This window comes from Bactrocera oleae, chromosome 5 (genome assembly GCF_042242935.1).
Source record: "Bactrocera oleae isolate idBacOlea1 chromosome 5, idBacOlea1, whole genome shotgun sequence".
NCBI lineage: Eukaryota > Metazoa > Arthropoda > Insecta > Diptera > Tephritidae > Bactrocera > Bactrocera oleae.
The window spans coordinates 32,316,554-32,340,078 of NC_091539.1; the positions used below are offsets into that span (position 1 = coordinate 32,316,554).

A 23,525-nucleotide genomic window follows, 5' to 3' on the forward strand; every position below is an offset into this window, starting at 1 on the left:
CAATATGCGTTTTTCATCTCACATGTTTCACATATAAGTAATAATACAATTAAAATAATGTATGGAAATTAAACGTATTTTTGTAACCAGTTCCACTTGCTTTTATAATCGAGCGAAACTTGTTCCATATTCCACAGTTTCTGGATGGCTTATTATGAAGTCTTTTACTACCAAGGTATCTTTGCGGCTTTGCACTACTTTTAACTGACTTTTGCAAGGTCGAACGGAGCCACTTGAGTCCTAGTCCCTGTTGGGAACCAAATGTAAAAAGTGACGTGTGAGCCCAATATTGCGGTGCGATGACTGTTTATTTGAAGATAGGGCCCTCCCCATTCAATTATTTAATAACACAAACAATTAAGTTTACATACATACCTATGTAAATACATATATTCGTTTTTCAAATATTAAACTCGGGTTTCCTTAATATGATAAAAAAAACTTAAAACTTATGTTCATACTAATTGTTTACCGTAAAAATGCAAATGCGTAATTTTAGCTTAAAAGCTATTAAAATATAATATTACAATTTTTCATTTTATTTCAATTTCCGATATAACATTAAATTTCCTTTGCTGACTCAATTATTTATTTCTTTCGCTTATTTTCAATTTATGCAGATACTTGCAGCGCAAAAATTCAGCACATCAGAAAGCAGTCGTGAGAAAGTAGAATATTACGAGCATAACAGTAACAATCGAGACAATAAAAACAAAGGCAGCAACGAAAAAAGCGCGCAGCTAAGGAAAACTATAAGAAAGCGAAACAACAAATTGAAAAACAGTGATGACAGAAAATATAACAGTGACAACACATCTGTCTACAATGATGATGATTCCATAGATGAAGCGAATGCGTCGGACATCACGGCTGAGGAGCCAATGGCGCTGCCCAGTGTGAGTGAAGCAAGGCAAAGTTTTATATTGACGCGACATCCAAGAGGACAACAAAATCACAAATTAATAGCAGCAGAGGACGCACGGAGTTATGAAGAGCAGAGCTGGGACGTGAGCGGGCGGCATCAGCAATTTATTGAAAACTTAGTTGCAGAAAAATTTAATAAAGCAACGGGACAAACAGTAAACAATGATGACAAAGCGAACGACAACATGCACAGCAGCAGCAACAATAACAACAATACGGACAATACCGGTATCAATGGAACTGCTGTTGACGAGCAAAGCGAAAGCATCAAGAACCCTGCTATCTATAGAGGCAACAATATGAGTAAACAAGTAAACAATAAATCAGAAATGGGGTACACGGACGATAATCAACCGGAGGAAACGGCGATCGGCGATATCGAGGACAAATTTCGTAATGAAGAAGACGTTGTAGGGCAGCAACAACAGCAGCACTTGCAAAAGGAACTGGTCGGCCATCAAACTGCATCGATTGTCAAGCAAAACCGAGGCGGGAGGGCAGAAGTGAGGCTAGCATCTATGAAGGGTAAACATGTAGAAGAAGATTATCGACAAATTAAAAAATTCAAGCGAAATGAAAGAGCCAGTAGCAACAGCTCAAACGACCATGCTAACAAAAACAACAAGAATAAAAATAATGACAACAACAACGGACACTCTTATAAACGCCATCACCACGGCGAACTCTCTCACATCGAAGGCGAATATGAGGCAAACACGTCCACGCAAGTGTCAGACGCAGAGAAAGTTGAAACGTCTGAAAATCAACCCAAGCATGTGCAACAAAAACTTCCGCAGCACGTTGAAGTTGCTGACAGCGTTGGCACGGTAGCAGAGCCACAAGCCGATTACTCAATAACCTATTTTGGCATCTTAACAAACAGCTCGGAGAAGCGCGAAAAGGCATTCGCTGAAGAACAAGCAGATGCGGATGAGCTCGAGAATACCAACGGTAGCTTGGCCAAGACAGCAGACATTGTTACAAAAATTGCTGACAACAATGATGCGGCCCAACTTGGTGCTGTTCATGCAATACGAAATCACTTGCAGCTAGAACAACAACATTCGCTAACGGGTAAGTGTTGACGTTGGTTTTGCCAAAAAACAATTGTTGTACCAGCATATGTATATACATGAGGATGTGTGTGCGGTTGCCTTGGATGTTTAGACAGTATAAAATATCTCGTATGTATGTGTGGGCTTGTGTGTACATTTGCGTGTGAATTTAAGCACTTTGTTAGTTTATTGTTTTGCAAGTATTCGCTGTGCGATCGTGTTGAAGTTGTTGGTTGTCTTTAAGTTGCTCTCAGCCAAAGTTTGTTTAATTCCGGAAAATATTTGGAAAGCAATATTTTGCGAATGAAATCTGTATAAACAATATTGCGGGTTATCGGTTTGCTGCTTTCGCACAATTTTGGATTTTGTTTTGATTTAGTATTGCTTTTTTGTGTGAGAGCTCAGCAAAACTTACAAACCTTTCAATGTAAATTTTCTTTGTTGTAAACTGTTTATGATTATTGCGAGTTAAAGCGTAAAAGTTGCACGTCAATCTGGAGCTCACCACTTTCACTGTGCCTTACAGCACGGGCTTTCGAGTGTTCTGCTTTTAGGGCAGACTAACCTGATGATATTGCTGGGTATTCTAACTATATTCGTGCGTTTTGTCTATAGGTGGCGTAACTTGATTATTATTCCGAACAAGTATTGGAATAAATAACAATCATTTCACATCACAAACTTAACAGGGTATATTAGGTTTGGCACGATGTTTGTAACACCCAGAAGCTCAGAGTTTATTGGTAGCCCGCCGGTTTATCAGCAAAAAGCTGCTCATTTGTCGGAACAGCCGATATTGGACCACTATAGAATTTACCTGCTATACAAACTGAACTTCGGAATTAAATTCTTGTATGGATAACTTTTTTATTTCACAAGATATCTTCACGAAATTTGGCCTAAGTCACTGTTGCAATCTCTGAGAAAATTGATCACATCGAATCAATATATCATAGAGCTATTATAAAAACTGACCGATTAAAGTGAACGATGCAACCGAATGCAAATATGTTGAACATGTGCCTGAAAAAGTATTTTTGCGGGGAGTTATTTTTCAGTACTGTTATTTGTAAGAAACTCTCCGCAGAAAGTATTCGTATTTTGGTGAAAGGCTACATGCGCGATGTAAAAGTGGTGAGTTCGGATTAGAAGACTAACCTGGAATTGAAGCTACGGGACGTTGAAAGACGATTTTGCTTATCAGAAGTGCTGCTTGAACGCTAAAAAAAGTTGTTATTTTTGCATTGGATTGTGACTGTTGATGAAAATAGGTATTACGACAACCCTAAACGCAAAAAATCCTTCTCCTCCTCCCCCTTAAAATGTGTCATGAATGGCTATGTTAAGATATATGTAACTTGGTCGTTGCGAGGAGCCAAAATTGCTCTATCACTGAGCCACTGTTGGGTGTTGAAATTAACTTTAATTTTATTGAATATGCTGTTTAAAACATCATTCACCGATTCCATCAAGTATCAATAATTATACGGAAATATTATTGAGTAATTGCCTGGCATATTCATGAATGTTTCTTTTTAAAAGCAGCTAAGAAAACTCGTGTTATGATCTGGCACCTTGGAGATGAACGCGCTTATTATTGACAGTGAATGATCTCTTCTCCATAAATATGTTGATTTCAATGTTATTATAGGAAAAACTAAATATTTTACTGAACTGATACCGAACAAAACAAAATAATTTCGTCGTTGCACAAAATGTTGCGAGGGTATAAAAAATAATCACTCCAACTTATTAAAGAATATTTGTCTCTCCCGGAGTTTTCTTTAATTGATGCCACAATTAAATATAAAAAAAGTTAAACTATTACTCCTCACTGCCTCATCACTGTAACCTTGTGGTGGTCAGAGGACAACATCAAATACGTACTAAACCAGCATTTAATTTACTTCCATTTTAAAGTTTGAGCTTTAAGGGATAGATTGTAATAAATAATGTAGCTAATGTAGAACCATCTATACTCGTGTTTTCAAACAATGCCTAGAGTGTTGTTCCGAGTAAATTTATACGTAAATGCACACTTCTCTGCGCTACAAAAACACCACAAAGTGGCGTGAAAATAATATACAAAATAAATATTACAAATTGAAATGCTGCCAATGAGTATTCCTTTGTGAGCGATTGTGAAAGCGAGACACGTTGCGACAGTACATTGGCACAGTTTGCCATTACCACTTCCTGTGCCATATAGAATCGTCTGTAGACATACATATATTATATAACGAGTATACAAAGCGTATGCACGACGTCAGCTTGAATCCATTTGGTCTGCGGGATGCACACTAGCAGTACATCAGCAAAATGTAGCCAAAAGTAAAGACACACCATCTATTGTGGCCTACGTGCCGATATGTGAATTATGTAATTCGCCGCTTTGCAGGGCATCAAAATGATTCACATAACCGTATACATTCCTCTCGAATCACCGCCAACCGATCAATAACGTAGAGAAATTTCGGCCCATTCGTATGCCAAATGACGGCCGTTAACGCACTTAAAACGTCGCCACATTTTCCACGTACCAAAGCTGCTTATGCACATCTTATTGGCGTATTTCAGTGACCTTATTTGTGTGCTACTACTGCTTACAGTTTTGGTTAGTTACAGAGCATTTTTGCTCATACGCAGTGTTGAACGGTATGTGATTTGCTGATTGACAGCGGGACGTGCGGGTAAACCGCAACTGCTTCCTACCCTGTATATGGCTTAATATTGCTCAATTGATATTCCGCTGAGTTTCTAGCACCGTGGAAAGCGTGTGGTGTGTAAAGCGCGAAAATAGAGTACAGTCTTTGGAGAAGTAATGTACGACTTAGGGAGTCGATAAGAACTTGTAATTTTATATTAAGATATCTGATTGAATGGAGCCAAGCTCACTTGCTCACTTAGTATATTCGGAAATATATTACATAATTTAAATAACGAATACTGACACTGTAGATCTCGAGAAATTTTTAAAAGTTTAATATGGTATTAAAATGGTCTGAAATATTTTATATTATACTCTTGCATCATGTTGCTACAGAGTGTAATAGATTTGTTCCCCACCCGGTTGTTTGTATCACCTAAAACTAATCGCGTTGGATATAGGGTTATACCTATATATAAATGATCAGGATGAAGAGACGAGTTGAAATCCGGGTGACCGTCTGTCCGTCCATCTGTGCAAGCTGTAACTTCAGTAAAAATCGGAGTATCTTCATGAAACTTGGAACACATGTTTCTTGGTACCGTAGGACGGTTGGTATTGCAGATTGGCGTAATCGAATCACTGGCATGCCCACAATACGCCATTAATAAAAAAATAAAAAATAGATTGCCATAACTAAGCTCTGCAATAAGATAAAATACTATTATTTGGTATACAGGATCACATTAGAGAGGGGCATCTGCAGTTTTAAATTTTTTTAAAAGTGGGCCTGGTCACGCCCACTAATAGATTTAATGTGCATATTTCATTGGACAGTGGTCGTGGCACCTCCAACTTTTAGGTGAAAACCCATATCTTGGGATCTGCTTAACCGATTTCAACCAAATTCAGTGCATAACATTATTCTCATATTTCTATGTTATAATGCGTAAATGGGCGAAATCCGACTACAACCACGCCTACCTCCCAAATAACACAATTTAAATTCCATCTGATTCTTTCACTTTCCAGTATGCATATCAAGCACCAATGAATATATCGGATAAAACTTTGCATGAATAGTGCTTTTAAATTGGGCAACCTTACTACCAAAAATTGACTAAATCGGACTAAAACTCTTCAACCCCCCATATATTGTGAATATGTGGACCCCAGTTCTTAACGCGAACATTTGATCAAAAATATCGGTCAATCTGTGAGATATATTATAGAAATTCAAAGATTATTATTTTCGAATAATAATATACCTGTGTGTCAAAAATGAGTTGTATCGGGTCAATAATTCCTTTAGCCCCAAATACCTAGTGGAATGATTTTCGAACCACGGGCTGAGTTTATACCGAAACAAGAAAAAACGTTAACTTCGGTTGCGCCGAAGCTATAATACCCTTCACAAATACAAAGGCCCCTTGCAAGAACTTGATTCCGAACGTTCAATTTGTATGGCACCTATAAGATATAGTGATCTGATCTGACCAATTTCTGTGGAGAATAATTTGTTGCCTTAAGCAATAACTCGTGCCTAATTTCGTGAAGATACCTCGTCAAATAAAAAAATTTTTCATGCAAGCACTTTACTCCGATCCTTCAGTTAATATGGCAGCTATATGCTATAGTCATCCGATCAACACAATTTCTTCGGAGATTAGATTAATGCTTTAAATAAGAATAGATGCCAAATTTCGTGAAGATACCTCTTCAAATGAAAGAGTTTTCCATACAAGCACTTCATTCCGATTGTTCAATTTGTATGGCAGCTATTAGCTGTAATCATCCAATCTATACAATTTCTTCGAGGATTGGATTAATGTCTTAAATAATAATCCGTGTCAAATTTCGTGAAGATACCTCGTCAAATGAAAGAGTTTCCCATACAAGCACTTCATTCCGATTGTTAAGTTTGTATGGCAGCTATTAGCTGTAATCATCCAATCTATACAATTTCTTCGAGGATTGGATTAATGCCTTAAATAATAATCCGTGTCAAATTTCGTGAAGATACCTCATCAAATGAAAGAGTTCCCATACAAGCACTTGATTCCGATTGTTCAGTTTGTATGGCAGCTAAATGCTATAGTCATCCGATCTATACAATTTCTTCGAAGATTGGATTAATGCCTTAAATAATAATCCGTGCCAAATTTCGTGAAGGTACCTCGTCAAATGAAAGAGTTTTCCATACAAACACTTGATTCCGATTGTTCAGTTTGTATGGCAGCTATATGCTATAGTGGTCCGATATCGGTCGTTCCGACAAATGAGCAGCTTCTTTGTTAGAAAAGGACAGGTGCAAAATTTCAGATCGATAGCATAAAAACTGAGGGACTAGTTTGTATATATACAGACAGACGGACAGACGGACATGGCTAAATCAACTCAGCTCATCATGCTTATCATTTATATATATATTTTATAGGGTCTCCGACGTTTCCTTCCTGAATGTATGAAATGTTCGGTTACACCAGAACTTAGCTCTTCCTTACTTGTTTTAATATATTTTCAAAAATGTTTTACTATGACCGAAATATTGATTTAAGGCTCTCAAATTTCTTAGAGCTTCACTTATTATTCGGCAAATCATAGTTTAGAATTAATAAATATTATACTCTATCAGTAAAGATTTTAAAGTCGTTTTGATAATCTAACGAGGTATTCTAGGGCATGAGTTCGAGGACTACTTTCAGTGGCTATAAAAAACAAGAATATATCGCCACCACTTTCTTAACAAGATATTTATGGTTTTACAATACATTACAAAGTGAAAGAAAAAGTGAAATGAAAATGCTATAATTGGTTTCCGAATATATTGCATAATATGAAATTAAGAAGAAAAGTTTTTTTCCCAATTACATTTGTCTGTTTGTTTTTGAATTTATTAGACTGAATGATAAGTAAAATCAATTGGTTTCAACCACTCAACAAAAATAAATACAATCAACGTTTCTAGTTTATAAAAATTTAATCAACAAAAATGCTCACGATTTTTGCTTTTTTCTCTTTTTCTTCCCCTCTACAACCTGGTGTCCATGCAAGCAATACATAATTAAAACTTGCACTCGCATACAAAATCAATTACAAACAACAAAAATTATCTACCCTATTGCAATGTAGGTAAAGTGTCCAATGCTGACGAGCCTTATGTAGCCTCAGCCTTTGAGCGTTACAAGGCGCAACGTCGGAACAGTCGACGCTATGGACATAAAATGTACAAGAAAAAATATAAGGATTACCTCCGTCATGCAACGATAGCCTCCTTGACAGCTAAAGCGATGACAACAGCAATTGACGCAGCAACAACAACAGCAACGCCGTACATGTCGACAGGATTGGCGCCTATGGGAAATGCATTTGAAATGAGTGCTAAGCACACACTCAATTCAACACAGACGAAGTTGATAAATGACAACTACACCGATTACTATCGGAAACAACAACAAACCAGAGAAAATGTTGCTAAGGCCAGAGATCAAAAACATTCAGAAATGTTAAGAAAATATGCAAGGAAAATTGAAGTGGAAAAATCACGTGGATTACCAGCATCACCAATATTTGTTGTAGGCAATCAGACTGCTGCTGTGTTGGCTACAAGCGGAGCGAACAGCAAAAGGCGCATAGGTGGAGACCCAAATCATTTTTACGAAGGGCAGGTAAACTATTACTTAGAGACGGATGACGACGAGGGCATGCAGACTAAAGCAGTGTCGATGAAAAGCTACAAGCCAACAGGCGTCGAAGGGGAGGGCACGAGTATTGCAGAGATAAGGCTGTCTAGAGAAGACGAGGAGCGTTTGCGTGCGCACGAACGTAGCATGGAGCACATGATAGCAGCGGACAATAATAACTGGTACCGTCGTGTAAGCCCAGTGTTACGTAATGGTATTAAAGTTTACAGCAACGAAGATAAAGTGCAGCGTGAGAGATCAGCCAGCCACCTTTCGCTTGTGCAGAAGCAACAGAATCATCAACACCTGCAGCGACAACACGCCGCAAAACAACATCAGCATTATCACACACATCATGGAAAGCATCAGAACCAACATCATCGACAACACGGACAACCATATCAGCATCGACAACAACACCACGACTCACATCAACATAGAGGTGGCAGCGGTAATCATCACAAGCATCATCAAAATAGTAAACATTATCAATCAAGCGACAGACAGCTCCAGCAACAACATCGAAAAGATTCCGATGAACGAAAACTACTTGATCCGCCCTCGCCGCACGCCTCAGACACACAGGCCGCAGTGGAGTTGGGCTTGGTGCAGGCACCGATACCGCCACCCGCATACACAAAACAACATCTGAAACAAACTGGGCACGATATGGCGGAACATGAAGCGCGACAACTGGGACATCAAATCACAGAATTAGAGGAGTTGGAGCGTTACTATGCCAAGTGGCCCCACTTGGCACGTGTACAGTTTCAGTTGTATGATGAACATTTCCGCGAGGACCACCCTGAACTCTATCCAGAAGTAAAGGTCGACGCTAGCGGTTTGGCTGACACCGTAGAAGACTACGATGATGATTATGAGAGCGCTGCCGAGTTGGAGGAAGCGCAGAATAGTCATGATGAGGACGCAAACTTACCACCCTACATTAAGAAATACAACAGACGCAATAAGCAATTGCTGAATTTGCTTGAAGGCACTCTACCGCCACCGACACGCCTTCCACCAACTTTGGGGCGCAGTTGGTCGAGTTCAGTACTGCAGCCGGGTCCTCATGCAAGCAGTCGAAGCGCAGGTGGAAGCAGTACTGCGGGTAGAATACGCATTGATGACGACTATCTAAAAGAGAAACGCAAGCGCTATCATAATCGTGATATCACCAGCGCTGACAGTAGCAGTATTGGTGCAAGTAACAATAATAACCGCAAGGAAGACCGACATCACTATCAAGATTTATTTGCACAGCAACGACTGACGCAAATTACTACTACCCAGACGACAGGGGAAACAACAGGTGTGTTGATAAAATCTAAAGCAATCTCCGTCAACCCAGATGTAAGCGGCAAGTCAGATGTAATCAGCACCTATAAAACGGCAGCACAATCAAACAACCAACTGCCAGACGAAGATGTCAGCATTTCAACCGACACAGACATCGACGCTTATGCTGCCGACGATGGCGACATTGACTTTTGGCAAAAGGAAATCGAAAATAAATCGAATGCAAACGAATTGGCAGGAAGCGCACAAATGAGATGGCAAATCGAAAAATTAACAACACCCAACCCCGCGCACGCTGCCACTGTGTCGAGCACGCCAAAATCAGCAATTTTTCGTTTGCCCTCATATCCGGCCATCGCTGGCAGTTTTATCGGAAAGCCGCGCAGTCGTAGCGCGCAATTTGCACCAAGTGGCGGCAGTCGTGGCAAACTAGCGTTTTTAGCGCCAGCTAGTAGTGAACTTAACAGTAACAGATGGGGCAATATATATGGCCTAGGCGGTGGGAAAGTTGCAAGTGCTCCTGGTGACGTTGGATTCAACGGTCTTGGCTCACGCGGCAGTTACCACAAATCGTTGTCACGTTTCAGTGCTTACAAACCGAGTGTTTATAAAACGCTAACCGCTGCAGCAGCAGCCGCTTCAACCACGACGATGACTCCCAGAGAAAATGGTGATGATGGCATGAATGGTGACGACTCGGCAGCCACAACAACTTCTGCGGTTGCGGTAACGCCGAGTGGCTTTGGTAGTGATGACGCAGATGGCACAGATAGCGCAGAAAGGGGTGTTGATAATGCCGTTATGGGACGTACCATTAGCTCGTTTGTCTACCACCGTGTGATTGATGCGTCACCGCGACAAGTGGGTACCGGTAATACGGGACGCAAGCAACGTTTGCCATTTGTGGCTATCACTGATCGTCGGCTGGAGACCACAAAGAAGGCGCAGCTAGAGCGACAGAAAGATTTCGAACAAAATCACTACCCAATGCCTTAAATTCACTGCACTTCAATGACTGCGGCAGCGAAAGAGACGTGGACGGAGACGACCCGGACAAGTAGCACAAACATTCACACCAGGACCGAAACGCAAACGATAATAAAAATGTTGACCAAGACGACAGTGTAGATGGAGATGTAGAAAGTAAAAAGAAGAAAACAAAAAACGAAATCAGTAAATAGTATTAACAGATGTTTAAGACAGGTGAGGAGTAAGTAAAGCATACAGTGTTAATCCATATCAGAATGAACCAAGCGCAGAACTATTGCACCAACGCTGCATAAGCTGGCAGCGCAGGGAAAATGCCACCAAAGCAAACAGCTTGCACAATTCCACACACACAGTTGCACCAGAGCATCACAACAATTTTATTTTTTACTCAATCGATTTATCTTTCTGTTCTGTCAGTACTAAATATACTTGTATATAATATTTTGTGTCTAATTTAAACAATAATTGTTGTATGTTAGCTGCTTTGAGAGGACACCAACGCTTTGTAGTAAACACTGACTAACGGCACGTTATTTTGATATCTTATTTTTTTGCTACACTTCGTGTTTTCCTCGTTTTTTAATCATTATTTCTAACGCTTAACTTTTAAATTAGACGACAACTACGGCACTATAATTCACTTATAAATTATTTGCTAACATAAAATATATACATACTTATTTTACTACATATCAATACTCGTACATTCTGCGGGTTACCAGCAATGTTACATTAATATATGCAAGGATGCTGCAGGCGATATGCGCCAAAATAAAATATTTTTAGGTTAAATTTGAATTTATGTATCTCAGCCCTGCACGTCAAATATTGTCCCGATCGTTTGACCCGTATTACTTCACGCAAATGTTGCATAACTTCCTTGTAGTATTCTTTATTAATACCACACCATTGTAATCAAAGAAAACAGTGAGGAAAACCTTCCCATTTGATCGAACTTGGCGAGCTTTTTCGGTCTTGGTTTATCTGGCAGCTTCCATTGGGATGATTGGGCTTTTGTTTCGACGTCAACACCATATACCCACGTTTCGTCACCACTTCTGACCCGTTTGAGCAAACCCAAATCATAGTTGACGTCATTCAACAACACTTGAGCGATACTTTATGTAACTCTTACACAAGTTTAGTTTTTGGTAGTTTTTCATGAAAATATATTGCTTCATTGTGCTAGAACTTCATCACAAATGAAAGAGTGACAGTAACGTTTCCACGACAGTCGACTTTAAATAACCGCAATAGACCTGTACTTAACAGTAAAGAGCAGTCACCTTGGTACTCAATATAGAGGAGAATCAACTTCTTATCTCATGGCCCCAAAGAATAGGAAATATAGTTACTGAGTTCTAGATCGAAGTACTTTCACATTGAATAAAAAAAAAAGAAATGGCGGTGAACTGTTTACATACGATTTTTAAGAAGAACGTCCTTTGGGATGAAATACGAAATTCTTCTCAAACAACGACCTTGCAGTCTATATTAAACATGGAAAAAGCGATAATTGATATGATCTTGCAAAATACATACCTATATGCAAAAATCATCGAAAAAAGTTCCAAATATTCTACAACCCTCAATTTTATTTCTTTAAGAAGAAGAAGACAAAAATTGTTGACAATATTCAATATCTGTCATGAGGGACGGTGTTCAAGTTCTAACAGTGTAGAATTCCATAACCTCGAAGCCTGTCTTTCCATACTTTGTCCTCGGGTTCTCATCTCGAAAAGGCTGGAGAAAATTAATACAATTATCGCATTTAATTTTTATACTCTCGCAACCTGTTGCTACAGAGTATAATAGTTTTGTTCACCTAACGGTTGTTTGTATCACCTAAAACTAATCGAGTTAGATATAGGGTTATATATATATAAATGATCAGGATGAAGAGACGAGTTGAAATCCGGGTGACTGTCTGTCCGTCCGTCCGTGCAAGCTCTAACTTGAGTAAAAATTGAGATATCTTTATGAAACTTGGTAGACATGTTTTTTGGTGCCGTGAGACGGTTGGTATTGCAGATGGGCGTAATCGGACCACTGCCACGCCCACAAAACGCCATTAATCAAAAACAAATAACTTGCCATAACTAAGCTCCGCAATAAGATACAAGACTGTTATTTGGTACACAGGATCACATTAGGGAGGGGCATCTGCAGTTAAAACTTTTTTTAAAAAGTGGGCGTGGTCCCGCCTCTAATAGGTTTAATGTGCATATCTCCTAAACCGCTAATGCTATAATAACAAAATTCACTAGAAGCAAATGTTTTTAGCACTTCTATTTACGGTGTGAAAATAGTTGAAATCGGGTGGCAACTCCGCCCACTCCCCATATAACGGTACTATTAAAAACTACTAAAAGCGCGATAAATCAAGAACTAAACACGCCAGAGACATTAAATTTTATCTCTGAGACGGTATAAATTGGCTTTATAGGAACCGCGTTCAAAATTAGTCAGTGGGCGTGGCACAGCCCATATCTTGAGATCTGCTCAACCGATTTCAATCAAATTCGGTGCATAACGTTCTTTTCATGTTTCTATGTCATAGTGCGAAAATGGGCGAAATCGGACTACAACCACGCCTACCTCCCAAATAACACAATTTAAATTCCATCTGATTCTTTCACTTTCCACTATGCAAATCAGGTAACAATGATTATATCGGGGTAAAACTTTGCGTGAATAATCCAATTAAAGTATGCCACCTTGCGGCCAAAAATTGTCTTAATCGAACCAAAACTGTTCAAACCCCTAAGTACTAAATATGTGGACCCCAGTGCCTATAGTTGACCTTCTACCGAAAATATTTGACTTTGCGAGAGTATAAAATGTTCGGTTACATCCGAACTTAGCCCTTCCTTACTTGTTTGACATTATATTTAATCGGCGATATTTTCCAAAACTATTTGGGTATTGTCAGATGCCGCTACAACAACAACTTAAATACTTATAGTCTTGTGTATATATATATTTGATGTAAATCCGTGAGTATGTCATAAATGTTTCATAATCAGTACTGGAGATAAACAAACCACATCGGCTACGCAAGGGCTTAACAAATGCGAGTGCATATTTACCTATTTGCCATAATAGACAACATCTATAGTTTATGTAAGAACAAATAGGATGTATGCAGACGCATTAGGGTTCACATGAATTATTAACTTTACAATTTGACAACTAAATGCATAAATAACGGAACATATACAAATACACATGCGAAATGACACATTCAAAAGTGGCTCTTAACATATTGCATTTTACAGATAATCACAATTGAGTACGTTATTTATACAGTACTTATGCATGCGTGTATGTAAATATATGCATGTAATTAGAAATATGTATTTCTTCTCAAATGACTGATTCAATTCAAACTTTGAATATCCCAGTGGTATCATATATGGTAAGTAACGATTTCCTTTATCACAGACTTTCGCAAAGGAAAATGTAATGATTTGACATCTAGTTAGTAATTATATATGATAAGAGGTGAATTACTTGAAGTATCGCCTAGAAGAGAAAGCCCATGAACAAAGTATGTTCTTCAAAAAACGTTAACACACTAAAAAATGCTTAGGCTCAAAACACACACTTTTACATCTTGGTCTAGGCGGCGTACGCAATTGAGTTTAAGTGCTAACTTAGTTTTTGTAAGTTATCCTGCTTCATATTTGAAATATTTATTTTTAGAAATTTCAGATTTAATTTGGTTGACAAGGCTTTGATCATTTTTTAGATATCTATCAAACCCCAATTATAGGGCCACTTTTTAACATTTTCTGAAGTGTGATAAGCGCACTGGCCACTGGCACCACTTGTACTTAATCGGATGGACAATCAAAAACATTCGAGACTTAATTCAGCTCGTCATCTTGACTGATTTTATAATCTTATATCCCAACTAGAATAAGAGTCTTGTCTAGTCTACTTTGCGCAACAAAAATTTCGTAATTTAATATTATCAACAGACAAGCCTAACACGACCATTAATGATTTCTTGCAAACATTTGGTAAACAGTTCAAGAGTAAACTGCATATACAAGTAAATATTAATTACTCACTTTTGAAGTAGAAAGACTCTTTTAGCTCGGATATATGGCATGAAGCCGAGGGTAGGTGAGGTTACTAGTGACTCCTCTTATAAAGTTCTCCTTTAAGCTTAGTAGTCAATTCGGAAGTTTAATTTCCTCTCGGCCAAAATATAATCCTTCACAAGCATATGTGATGACTACACACATACGGCGGCTGTGTTGATGGAAGGGTCCAGTTCGTCCTTGAATTTATTAAATGGAATAAAAGAAAGGGGAATTCAGCACTACATTCCTAAGATCTATTATAGAAGGGCTTAACTTAATCTAGCAGTCGGCTACAAAGGAATGCCTTTGGCGGCTATTGTGTTAAAACTCAGTCATAAATCATAAACTTTCACAGTCGTTCGAAAGTTTTGATTGGTTATAATAAAAATGTAAGTTTTAGGCTCGAAATATTTTACTTTTCTGTAAAACAGGTTTTGGATCTCATGCTTAGTTTGACAAAATATCAAAATAAATGTGCAGCATATAGAAAAACAGTGCTACCAATTGCTTGCTTCCAAATTGAGTTCACATAAAAATATTGAATATAAAAGACAAAAACTATTAAATTACCTATGAAGCAACACCAGAAAATTCTATAAATGGCTCAAAAATTATGTTAAAGCAAATTTCGACAGCGCTCTTGTTATTTAGTCGCTTTCTCATCATATTTTCCCTTCTCTTTAAATGTCTCACAAAATCCAAAATAAAAATAAAGTTGAGAAGAAATAAATTTCCCTTGTGAAACAAGCAGAAAGTTTAGAAAGTTAGCTTTGTACATGTGTAACATGATCCCTTGGCTGAGGTCTTTCTTGTCATCGTAAACCTTTTATAAACAATTAAAGAAGTCAACGATCTAATCCACCAGAAACATGCAAATGATTTGACAATTAGCCTACATAGAAACTTTCTTACGAGACTCTTTTCTATTCACAAGGTGCTTTGACATTGTTAGTGTAACATTACCTGTTAGGAGGAGAGGGCTTTACGAAAACAGTTCATGGAAGCGCGGTGGAAGTTTTATATTAGATGTTGAGCTGAAATCGATTAAACATCAGTGTCAATAAACTTCATAAACAGTAAATTAATTGCATTATCATATACTTGCAAAAGTGTTTGCATTTAATTACACACTCATCTATCCTAGTTAAAAAAACACACATACGCAAAAATCATTTTACTTCATGTGAAATATTGTCTTGGTGTCTGCACAAAGCAATGGCAACCACGGCAGCAAAAGCAATAAACCCAAACAACTACATAAACCACACGTTTACATATATTAATTGCATATTAAATATCAATTAAAGATTAAAAATATTCATTGCGCACAAAATAAAAACATGGATCATAGTTTATCAATGGTAGCGCATTGACAACGCATACCGCAGAAAAAACGTTTTTATTGAAGAATATTTTAAATTTTTTCAAAACGCTGACAGCTGAACTGCGTAAACTGAGGCGTAAGCACAAAATAAAATGACATAAAGCGTCAAATATTATTGCAAAAATTTTCATTTTAAAATAATACAAAGTTTTAAAGCAAAATAGTCTGCAAACGAAATATAAATATATGAAAAAACAATAAACATTTTACATACGTAGCTATATACATATATATATTGTTTTCTGCTCATTAAAGTACCCAAGTGTAGATATGCAAGTAGTAATCTGTACGACATATCATGAATACGTTTTTTGGACATTTGCGAGATAGTTGTGTCATTTGTGCTATTAGGTGCATTATCGATTGAACCTTTTGCAAAATTTTGTTCGGTGTAATTCAGCAAAAAACTTAAAAGCGCGTTTAATTTAAGTAACATATCGACGCATAAATAATTCACATATGTATGTGTGTCCTGCATACAAATGAAAAGTGTGTAAAAACTATAGAAAAACAGAGCAAAAGCCATTATGTAAAATGTAAGCTATGGCTTTATGTTCACTTAAGTGCATTCATTGTATGTACGAGTATGTTATACATATTAATTAGTCATTATAAACTTATGTTAGCAACTTTTATGCGCAAAAAATATAATAAATATTAATAATAATAAGTGAAATATTGGTTTTGTGGATTTTTTGTGCCAATACACCTGCAGTCCCAAAGGTAAGTATGTTCTTTAAAATGCGTTTCAGTTGTTCATTTAAATTTTAGTGATAAAAGTTGAGCCCTATAGTACACTCGTATAGTGGGGGGTATAGACAAGAGTATTCTAGAGGTCGCTTCTTAAACAATTTAAACATTAATTTTTTGTATTTCTTACTACATTTGTGAACTGTTTACTAGTTATGAACATTTAAGATTCGATAATACACATATTACAATAACTAATAAAACCGTGGATGTAGTTTTTTTCCCCACAAAAGCATACATCGATTAAATATTTGTTTTACAAGTTACAGTGTATCCAAAAGTTTTATTAAGACCTCTATTACGATTTTCTACCCAACTGCATTTTGGTTGAAATTTTGAAATTCGGTATTATGGTTATCAACTCTGTGTTGGTGGGGTTGACTAGGGAATCAAAACATTTCAACTGCTACCAAGCAGTTGTAGTTAAATATGAATGAATTTATTTAGGAAAAATATTAATAGATAATGGAGAATGGGTAAAATAACTATTTTATTTATAATTTTAAAGTATTTCAATTAGTTATTATGTACAAATACATAGAAAGGTGGAAAATTTGTTGAGCTCGTGGAGTAAAATTTCAAAACTGGACGAGGCAAGGTATAATTTGGAAACAGTTAAAATCAAATTAGGGAACCGTGGGTAGTATTTCGAACATAAATATTCGATAAAATATACTACTCCTAGGAATATACTTTTTGAGCAATATTAAATTTTTGAAGCGTTTTACTCCACATTACACACACATTACGTTACAATAATTTGCCCTTTCTGGATCAATGAAGAACAACGAAATGCAATTGTTTGTACTTGCTTAGTACAAAATTGCATTGTGGACAGAAACATAAGAATTTTTCCAACTGCGTTTGTAAGGATCACAAACATTTTTTTCTCTAAAGAAATTTTGCTTTAATTTTGCAAAAAAGAAAACAAAGATAAATCAGATACCATGCAGTACTCATTAACTTATAGTCAAATAAGTGATATCCTTTTTATTGAGTGAAATCCTTTATATTGAGGAATGCCAGGGTCATGGAGCTCAATTCCCCCCCTTTTAAGGGTAAACCTATTGCACTCTCGTGCACCCTTAAACATCTTGAGTTCAATTCTAGGAAAACTATTTTTATTTTCTTGCAAATTAAAAAATGTTCAATTGCGTACATTTCAGTTAATATCGATCTTTTTAATGTGTCAGGTCGTGAAATAAGAAAAATGAGTACTCAGTATAGGAAACGTTTTGAAGCAACCTTTCAAACGAAGCATCCCAAGGATCCGCACTGCACAGTATTTAATTATGAGTTGTACATTTGTGAATAGGTGGTCTGACCATTTTGGAGAAATTTAACATTTAAGTAGCCAGCATGTTTTTTGATACTTCTCTGCTCTGAATTTGAGGATAAGCAAAACCATATTATTATCCTAGATTGGCAATCACAGTCACCAGATGCCAATACAATGAAGAATGTTTGAGTTTTAATTAAGAAAACATTTTACAAACACTTGTCAACAAAAGATTTCATTCGGCTACCATAACATACCTGGAATTAGCTTCTTTAGAAATATACGGAAAATTTAGTTGCAAATTGTCATGAAAGATGTCAGGCAATAATAGACAACTCGGGAGATTGGAGCAAGAATTGATTAAACGTCAGCAATAACAAAACAATATATTTTCTATAGTTACAACATTTTTCCTAATAAACGCTACCTACACTTTGGAACTCAAAAACGTTATTTTTGAACGCACGGTATTTCCTTTAAAAGGAAAATGAAGAAAATTACCTTTGCGATTACCTTATCGATTGCATAGACGGACGGACGGACAGACTGACAGATAGTCACTCGTATTTCAACTCGTCTTGTCACCATGATCATTTGTATATAAAGAGTTAATCTATCCTGATTATTTTTAGATGATAAAAACAAACATTAGGGGAACAAACCTATTATACTCTATAGCAACATGTTACGTGAGTAAGAAATTACACTTGCCAATAGCTTAGTGCAACCGTTCTCAGTTACACATTTTTTTTATTTCTGCAGTTCAATATATATTTTTTTAAGATCTATTTTGTCTAAAATTAGAAATTGCAATTTATATTTTGTAAGCGAATAAATAGATCGGTATTTAGAAAGACGATTGTAATATTGAAATTGTGGATAATATTAAAGCGATTTTCGAAAATATGATGAAAATTTGATCTTTGGCCCCCACAGAACCATAGAACCAGAACCACCTATATTCAATTACTTGTCAGTCACTTGACATCACACAATTAAAGCACTTCAATAATAATTAAACGCCCTCAAGCCAATTAAAGTTTCGCAACTCGTGCTTTAAAATGAACCACTCGAAATACATTTAAATGTCATTAAATATTTAACTGCCCAAAGTCCCTACATATACGAGATTGAACAATATACTTGTAATAATATATACTGGCTATAAGCTAGCCACAAACAACGAGTATGCCACTTGTGCCACTTATATCACAGAGTTCTCCCAGCGACTTACCAAATGGCCTCTTGGTGCACGTTTTAGTTGTGCCCCCTAATTAAATTGCAATGTTTTGCAAATTGTATACAAATCCAAGCGTGTGAGTGCAGTTGTTCCTGTCTGATAAAGCGATTATACATACATAAATTATTCACAAGCTCTGTGGGCGTAGAAATAGAATCTAATAAAAGCAAATGAGTGGTAATGAATTGCAATGAAACGCATTGAATTCAAATATACGTGCAATAAATTTCGAAATATTCGCTTACATAAGCGAATGCAGTGGCCGTATAAACAGTTATTCGTACACGTTTATGTAAGTTTACTTGTATCTATAACTAACTTGTATTTTAAATATTTGCATCCGTAGCAACATGTTGCACAGGCATATCCCAACTTTGTTTAGAAATGTATTTTTGGTAAGAAAGGTTCAGAAGCTAGGGTAGTATTCCTCTTTCGCTTTTTTTCCTCAGTAAAAGGCTTAGTTTACTAACGTTGCAGTTAAAATAGATTAATAAACTTAGAAATATAATATATAATATCAGGTATTCTACAAACCCAAAAAGAATTAAATTAAACAACTAAAACTTCGACTTCGAAATTTACGAATCAATATACTTAGATTGCTGAGCATGCTTAAAGAACCACCGAAATAACTTACCAAATAACCGCTATAGTGAAAATACGAGTCAAAGTTTAATAACCGATAAGGATAATTTCACACTAACTTACGGAAATTATGCAAAAATTCAATCCATTCGAGATTCATAAAACATAATTTCCCCTTTGATCCCCCATCTTTTTTTTGGCTTATTTAAAAAGCAAAGTTTAAAAGTTAAGACCATCACTGATGAGCGCACGGCACTTACAACAGATGTTCAAAAAATTAATGGAAAACGCAACCAAAGGAGCTCATTCGGCCTTTGATTGATGACACATTAAGACATAGTTCAATTAAATTATAACGGTTCACATCAGACAAAGCTATCTCAAAGTTAAAAGCCGATTACCTTAAACAGGGCATATTAGGTATGCTACGAAGTTTGTAACACCCAGAAGAAAACGTCGGAGACGCTCTAAAATATGTGTATATATAAATGGTCAGCATGACGAACTGATTCGATTTAGACATGTCCGTCCGTCCGTCTGTACGTAGGTCTATCCGCGATAACTTCTGTAAAAATTGAGATATCTTGATGCAACTTGGTACAAGCTTGGTATTGCAGATGGACGCATCATTACCACGCCCCACAAAATCCCATTAATCAAAAATCTATAAAGTGCCATAACTAAGCTCCACAATAAGATACAAGGGTGTTATTTAGTACAATGAGAGCGTGTTGTACATCTCTGTGATAAAATCAAGTGAAAACTTTCCCTAGACTCCATATAATTAATATCAAGATTTTCAAATCTTTAGTTGACTTTATACCGCATATCTGTATTAGCGATGGTATGTGAGGTACCTTAGTGAAGCACATGGAGTAACTTTTTTCTTAATAATATGTAGTAATATGTAAAATCGGGACAAAATAGGATCAATACTACCCCTATACCTAATTTAAAATTTCAAACTTCCGGTTGGCTTTGTATATATAGGTCAATATATAAGATATCTTAGCAAAATAAACTGAATGTATAATATTTCATATTCTATAGTTTAATACCAAAAATATGTGAAATTGGTCCACAATTACCCAAACTCTCTTTTACTATATATAAGAACTTTCGTTATGCCAACAAAGCTTATGCCGTATATGTCGATCAGTGTAGTAGTTATACATTTATAAAATTACTTGGAAATTGATTTCCGACCTTCCACCTGTCTTTAAACCGCTTACGTTCGTCAAACTGTGTGATATTTTATATTAATCATATTTTATAATATTCATAATATTTTCATTGTAATTTAGTCAATGAGTATTGAATTTATTCGCATTTTAAAATAAAGTTTTGCCAAACCCTGGTTGCAAGAATATGAAATGTTCGGTTAATCCCAATCATAGCCTTTCCTTACTTGTTTTTGTATTTTTTATTATTTTGATGATTAAATATCGACATAAAAGTTGTAGAAGCCATTAACAGATCAACGTATGTATATGTAAATTTAAGTAAGTCATATAGAGAAGATAAGTACGTACTAGTAATAGTTCTACAAGTACTTACAATTTTAAAATCAATAAAGGCTTTAATGTACATTTTTGTGCTGGGTATAAAATGGTCGGTAATGCACAAACTTTATGTTGAAGTTAATTTGATTTTGCATTAGCATAATAAATTAAACTTAAATTAAATTAAATAGTAAACGATTTCGACGCTCAAATGCTGTGGAAATAATTTGTTGCACAATGTGTCATAGAGAAAATGTGCTCATATAAATATATATAGATATATATCGGACTTCAATGCAATGCTTTTGTGCACTTCAAAAACAATATTCATAAGCGGTCGAAAAGCATCAATTTATGCCAATTATGTATATAGATTTTATATTTATTTGACATTACTAGATATTGTAATACTGTATATTTATGTCAAAACATAATCCTAAGTATCACATGGCATTGCTCAATGGGCTTATTCTCATATCAATTGTTTTAAGGGCAGTATTCAAGGCAGCTAAATGTTCAGAATAATGAATATATTATATTGTTCCGTTTGTCTATGCAAGTGAAACTTGAGCGGGTCAAAAAGACAAATGTTATTTTTCGCTTTGTACCCTATTAAATTGGTTGAGAGACACCTCTAAGAAGAACTAGAAAGTCTCACCAATGATCTCTTAATTGTAACGAGAAGAATCATTTCAAATTGTAAAGTGCATAGTCTTGTAGAAAAGTTAATGCTCTACAAAAATAGTCTATATCATTTTTCGATTAAGTTGAGCGATTACAAGATAGTCATTGTCAAACTTCAATTACTATCAAAGGAAAAAAACTATTAATAACTGGAAGTATAACATATAATGATAAATACTCTGTATATCAAATTACACTAAAAATTTGGAAAATTTTCTAACATAATTTTTTAAAAAAGCTAAAATATGGCCGAAAGAAACGCAATCGCGTATATTTTGCGTTATTTAGATACATTCTACAATACAAAGGAATCATTACGGAAGATATCGCACAAGTATTTAAAAATTACATTCAATTGAAGAAAACACATATTTACGTGACTTTATATCTATATATCACTTATTACAAGTATATAAATATTATCGAAATCTAGTATTATTACATGCGGTTATATAATACCTAACTGGAAATCGATACAAACTAAACACGAATCTTTCTAAGCTCATAGTTATTGAGCTAATTTGATCAAATATTGTAATTGTATTATGAAATGTTTGATAAAAAAGTATATAATTCACTCTCGTAATGTAACGTAACGCCTTCTTTGAAACTTTAATTTTTGGCACTGATTTCTACTTCTAAATATATATTTACATGTTTTTAGAATATGAGAGAACGCTCCATTTAACCCAAACGCAAACTTTCTACGCTATCTAAACTCTAAATCAGCACTGCCCTATGCTACTAAAGTAGGTCACTAATGGGGCCATGGGGCGTATGCGTAACATTTTGCATTTCATTTGTTGGGAAAAAGTCACATTGTAAAATGGTCAAATATTATTATAAATTTAGTTAATGCCTAACAAATAAATAATATTTCGTTCAATGCGTGATTTTACCCTTTGCTATTATGTTATTGTACAACCACAACGTAAATGTGCACTTTGAATATTCACCACTTGTGTTATGGCAATCGCAGGATTTATAGTAATAATTCATATATTAAAACTAAGAATAGTATTTTCAGCAATTGCAGAGTAGTTTTCAGCAGAAGCATTATTCATAGTTTTTTAATGTGCGGCGTTTGATCTGCGTTTGTATGTATGTAATTTTACTTTTTATATGTTTGACACTCAGATTGAAACCTCAGCAAAACTTAAATGGCTTTTACTCAAAGTTTTTAGTAATAACCATTATTTTTTACGTGAACTTTTTGATAGACCTTAAATACTCAAGCATCAAAAGGGAAAGAGTTTAATTCTGGTGAAATAAAAACAGTAGTGAGATTGTACAAACACAAAGAAGGAAATCGGAAGAATAGTGGTGCAAACACATTTCTCTATTTAAAGAGTAATAAAACATTTTTAATTGACGAAAGATTTTTTCGACAAAGTCTTAGACATTCTGCATTA

General features: G+C 35.8%; 1 protein-coding gene across 1 annotated transcript in view; it reads left to right on the forward strand.

Annotated features, from left to right (window-relative positions):
• Nucleotides 1-12,737, forward strand: part of LOC106621049 (uncharacterized) — a 105,551-nt gene extending 92,814 nt beyond the window's left edge. Inside the window, exons 4-5 of the mRNA XM_036371855.2 lie at nucleotides 621-1,998; nucleotides 7,759-12,737. Coding sequence (XP_036227748.2) covers nucleotides 621-1,998; nucleotides 7,759-10,604 — 4,224 coding nt within the window. The 3' untranslated portion in view covers nucleotides 10,605-12,737. The remainder of the gene's footprint in view (nucleotides 1-620; nucleotides 1,999-7,758) is intronic.
• The last annotated feature ends 10,788 nt before the right edge of the window (nucleotides 12,738-23,525 follow it).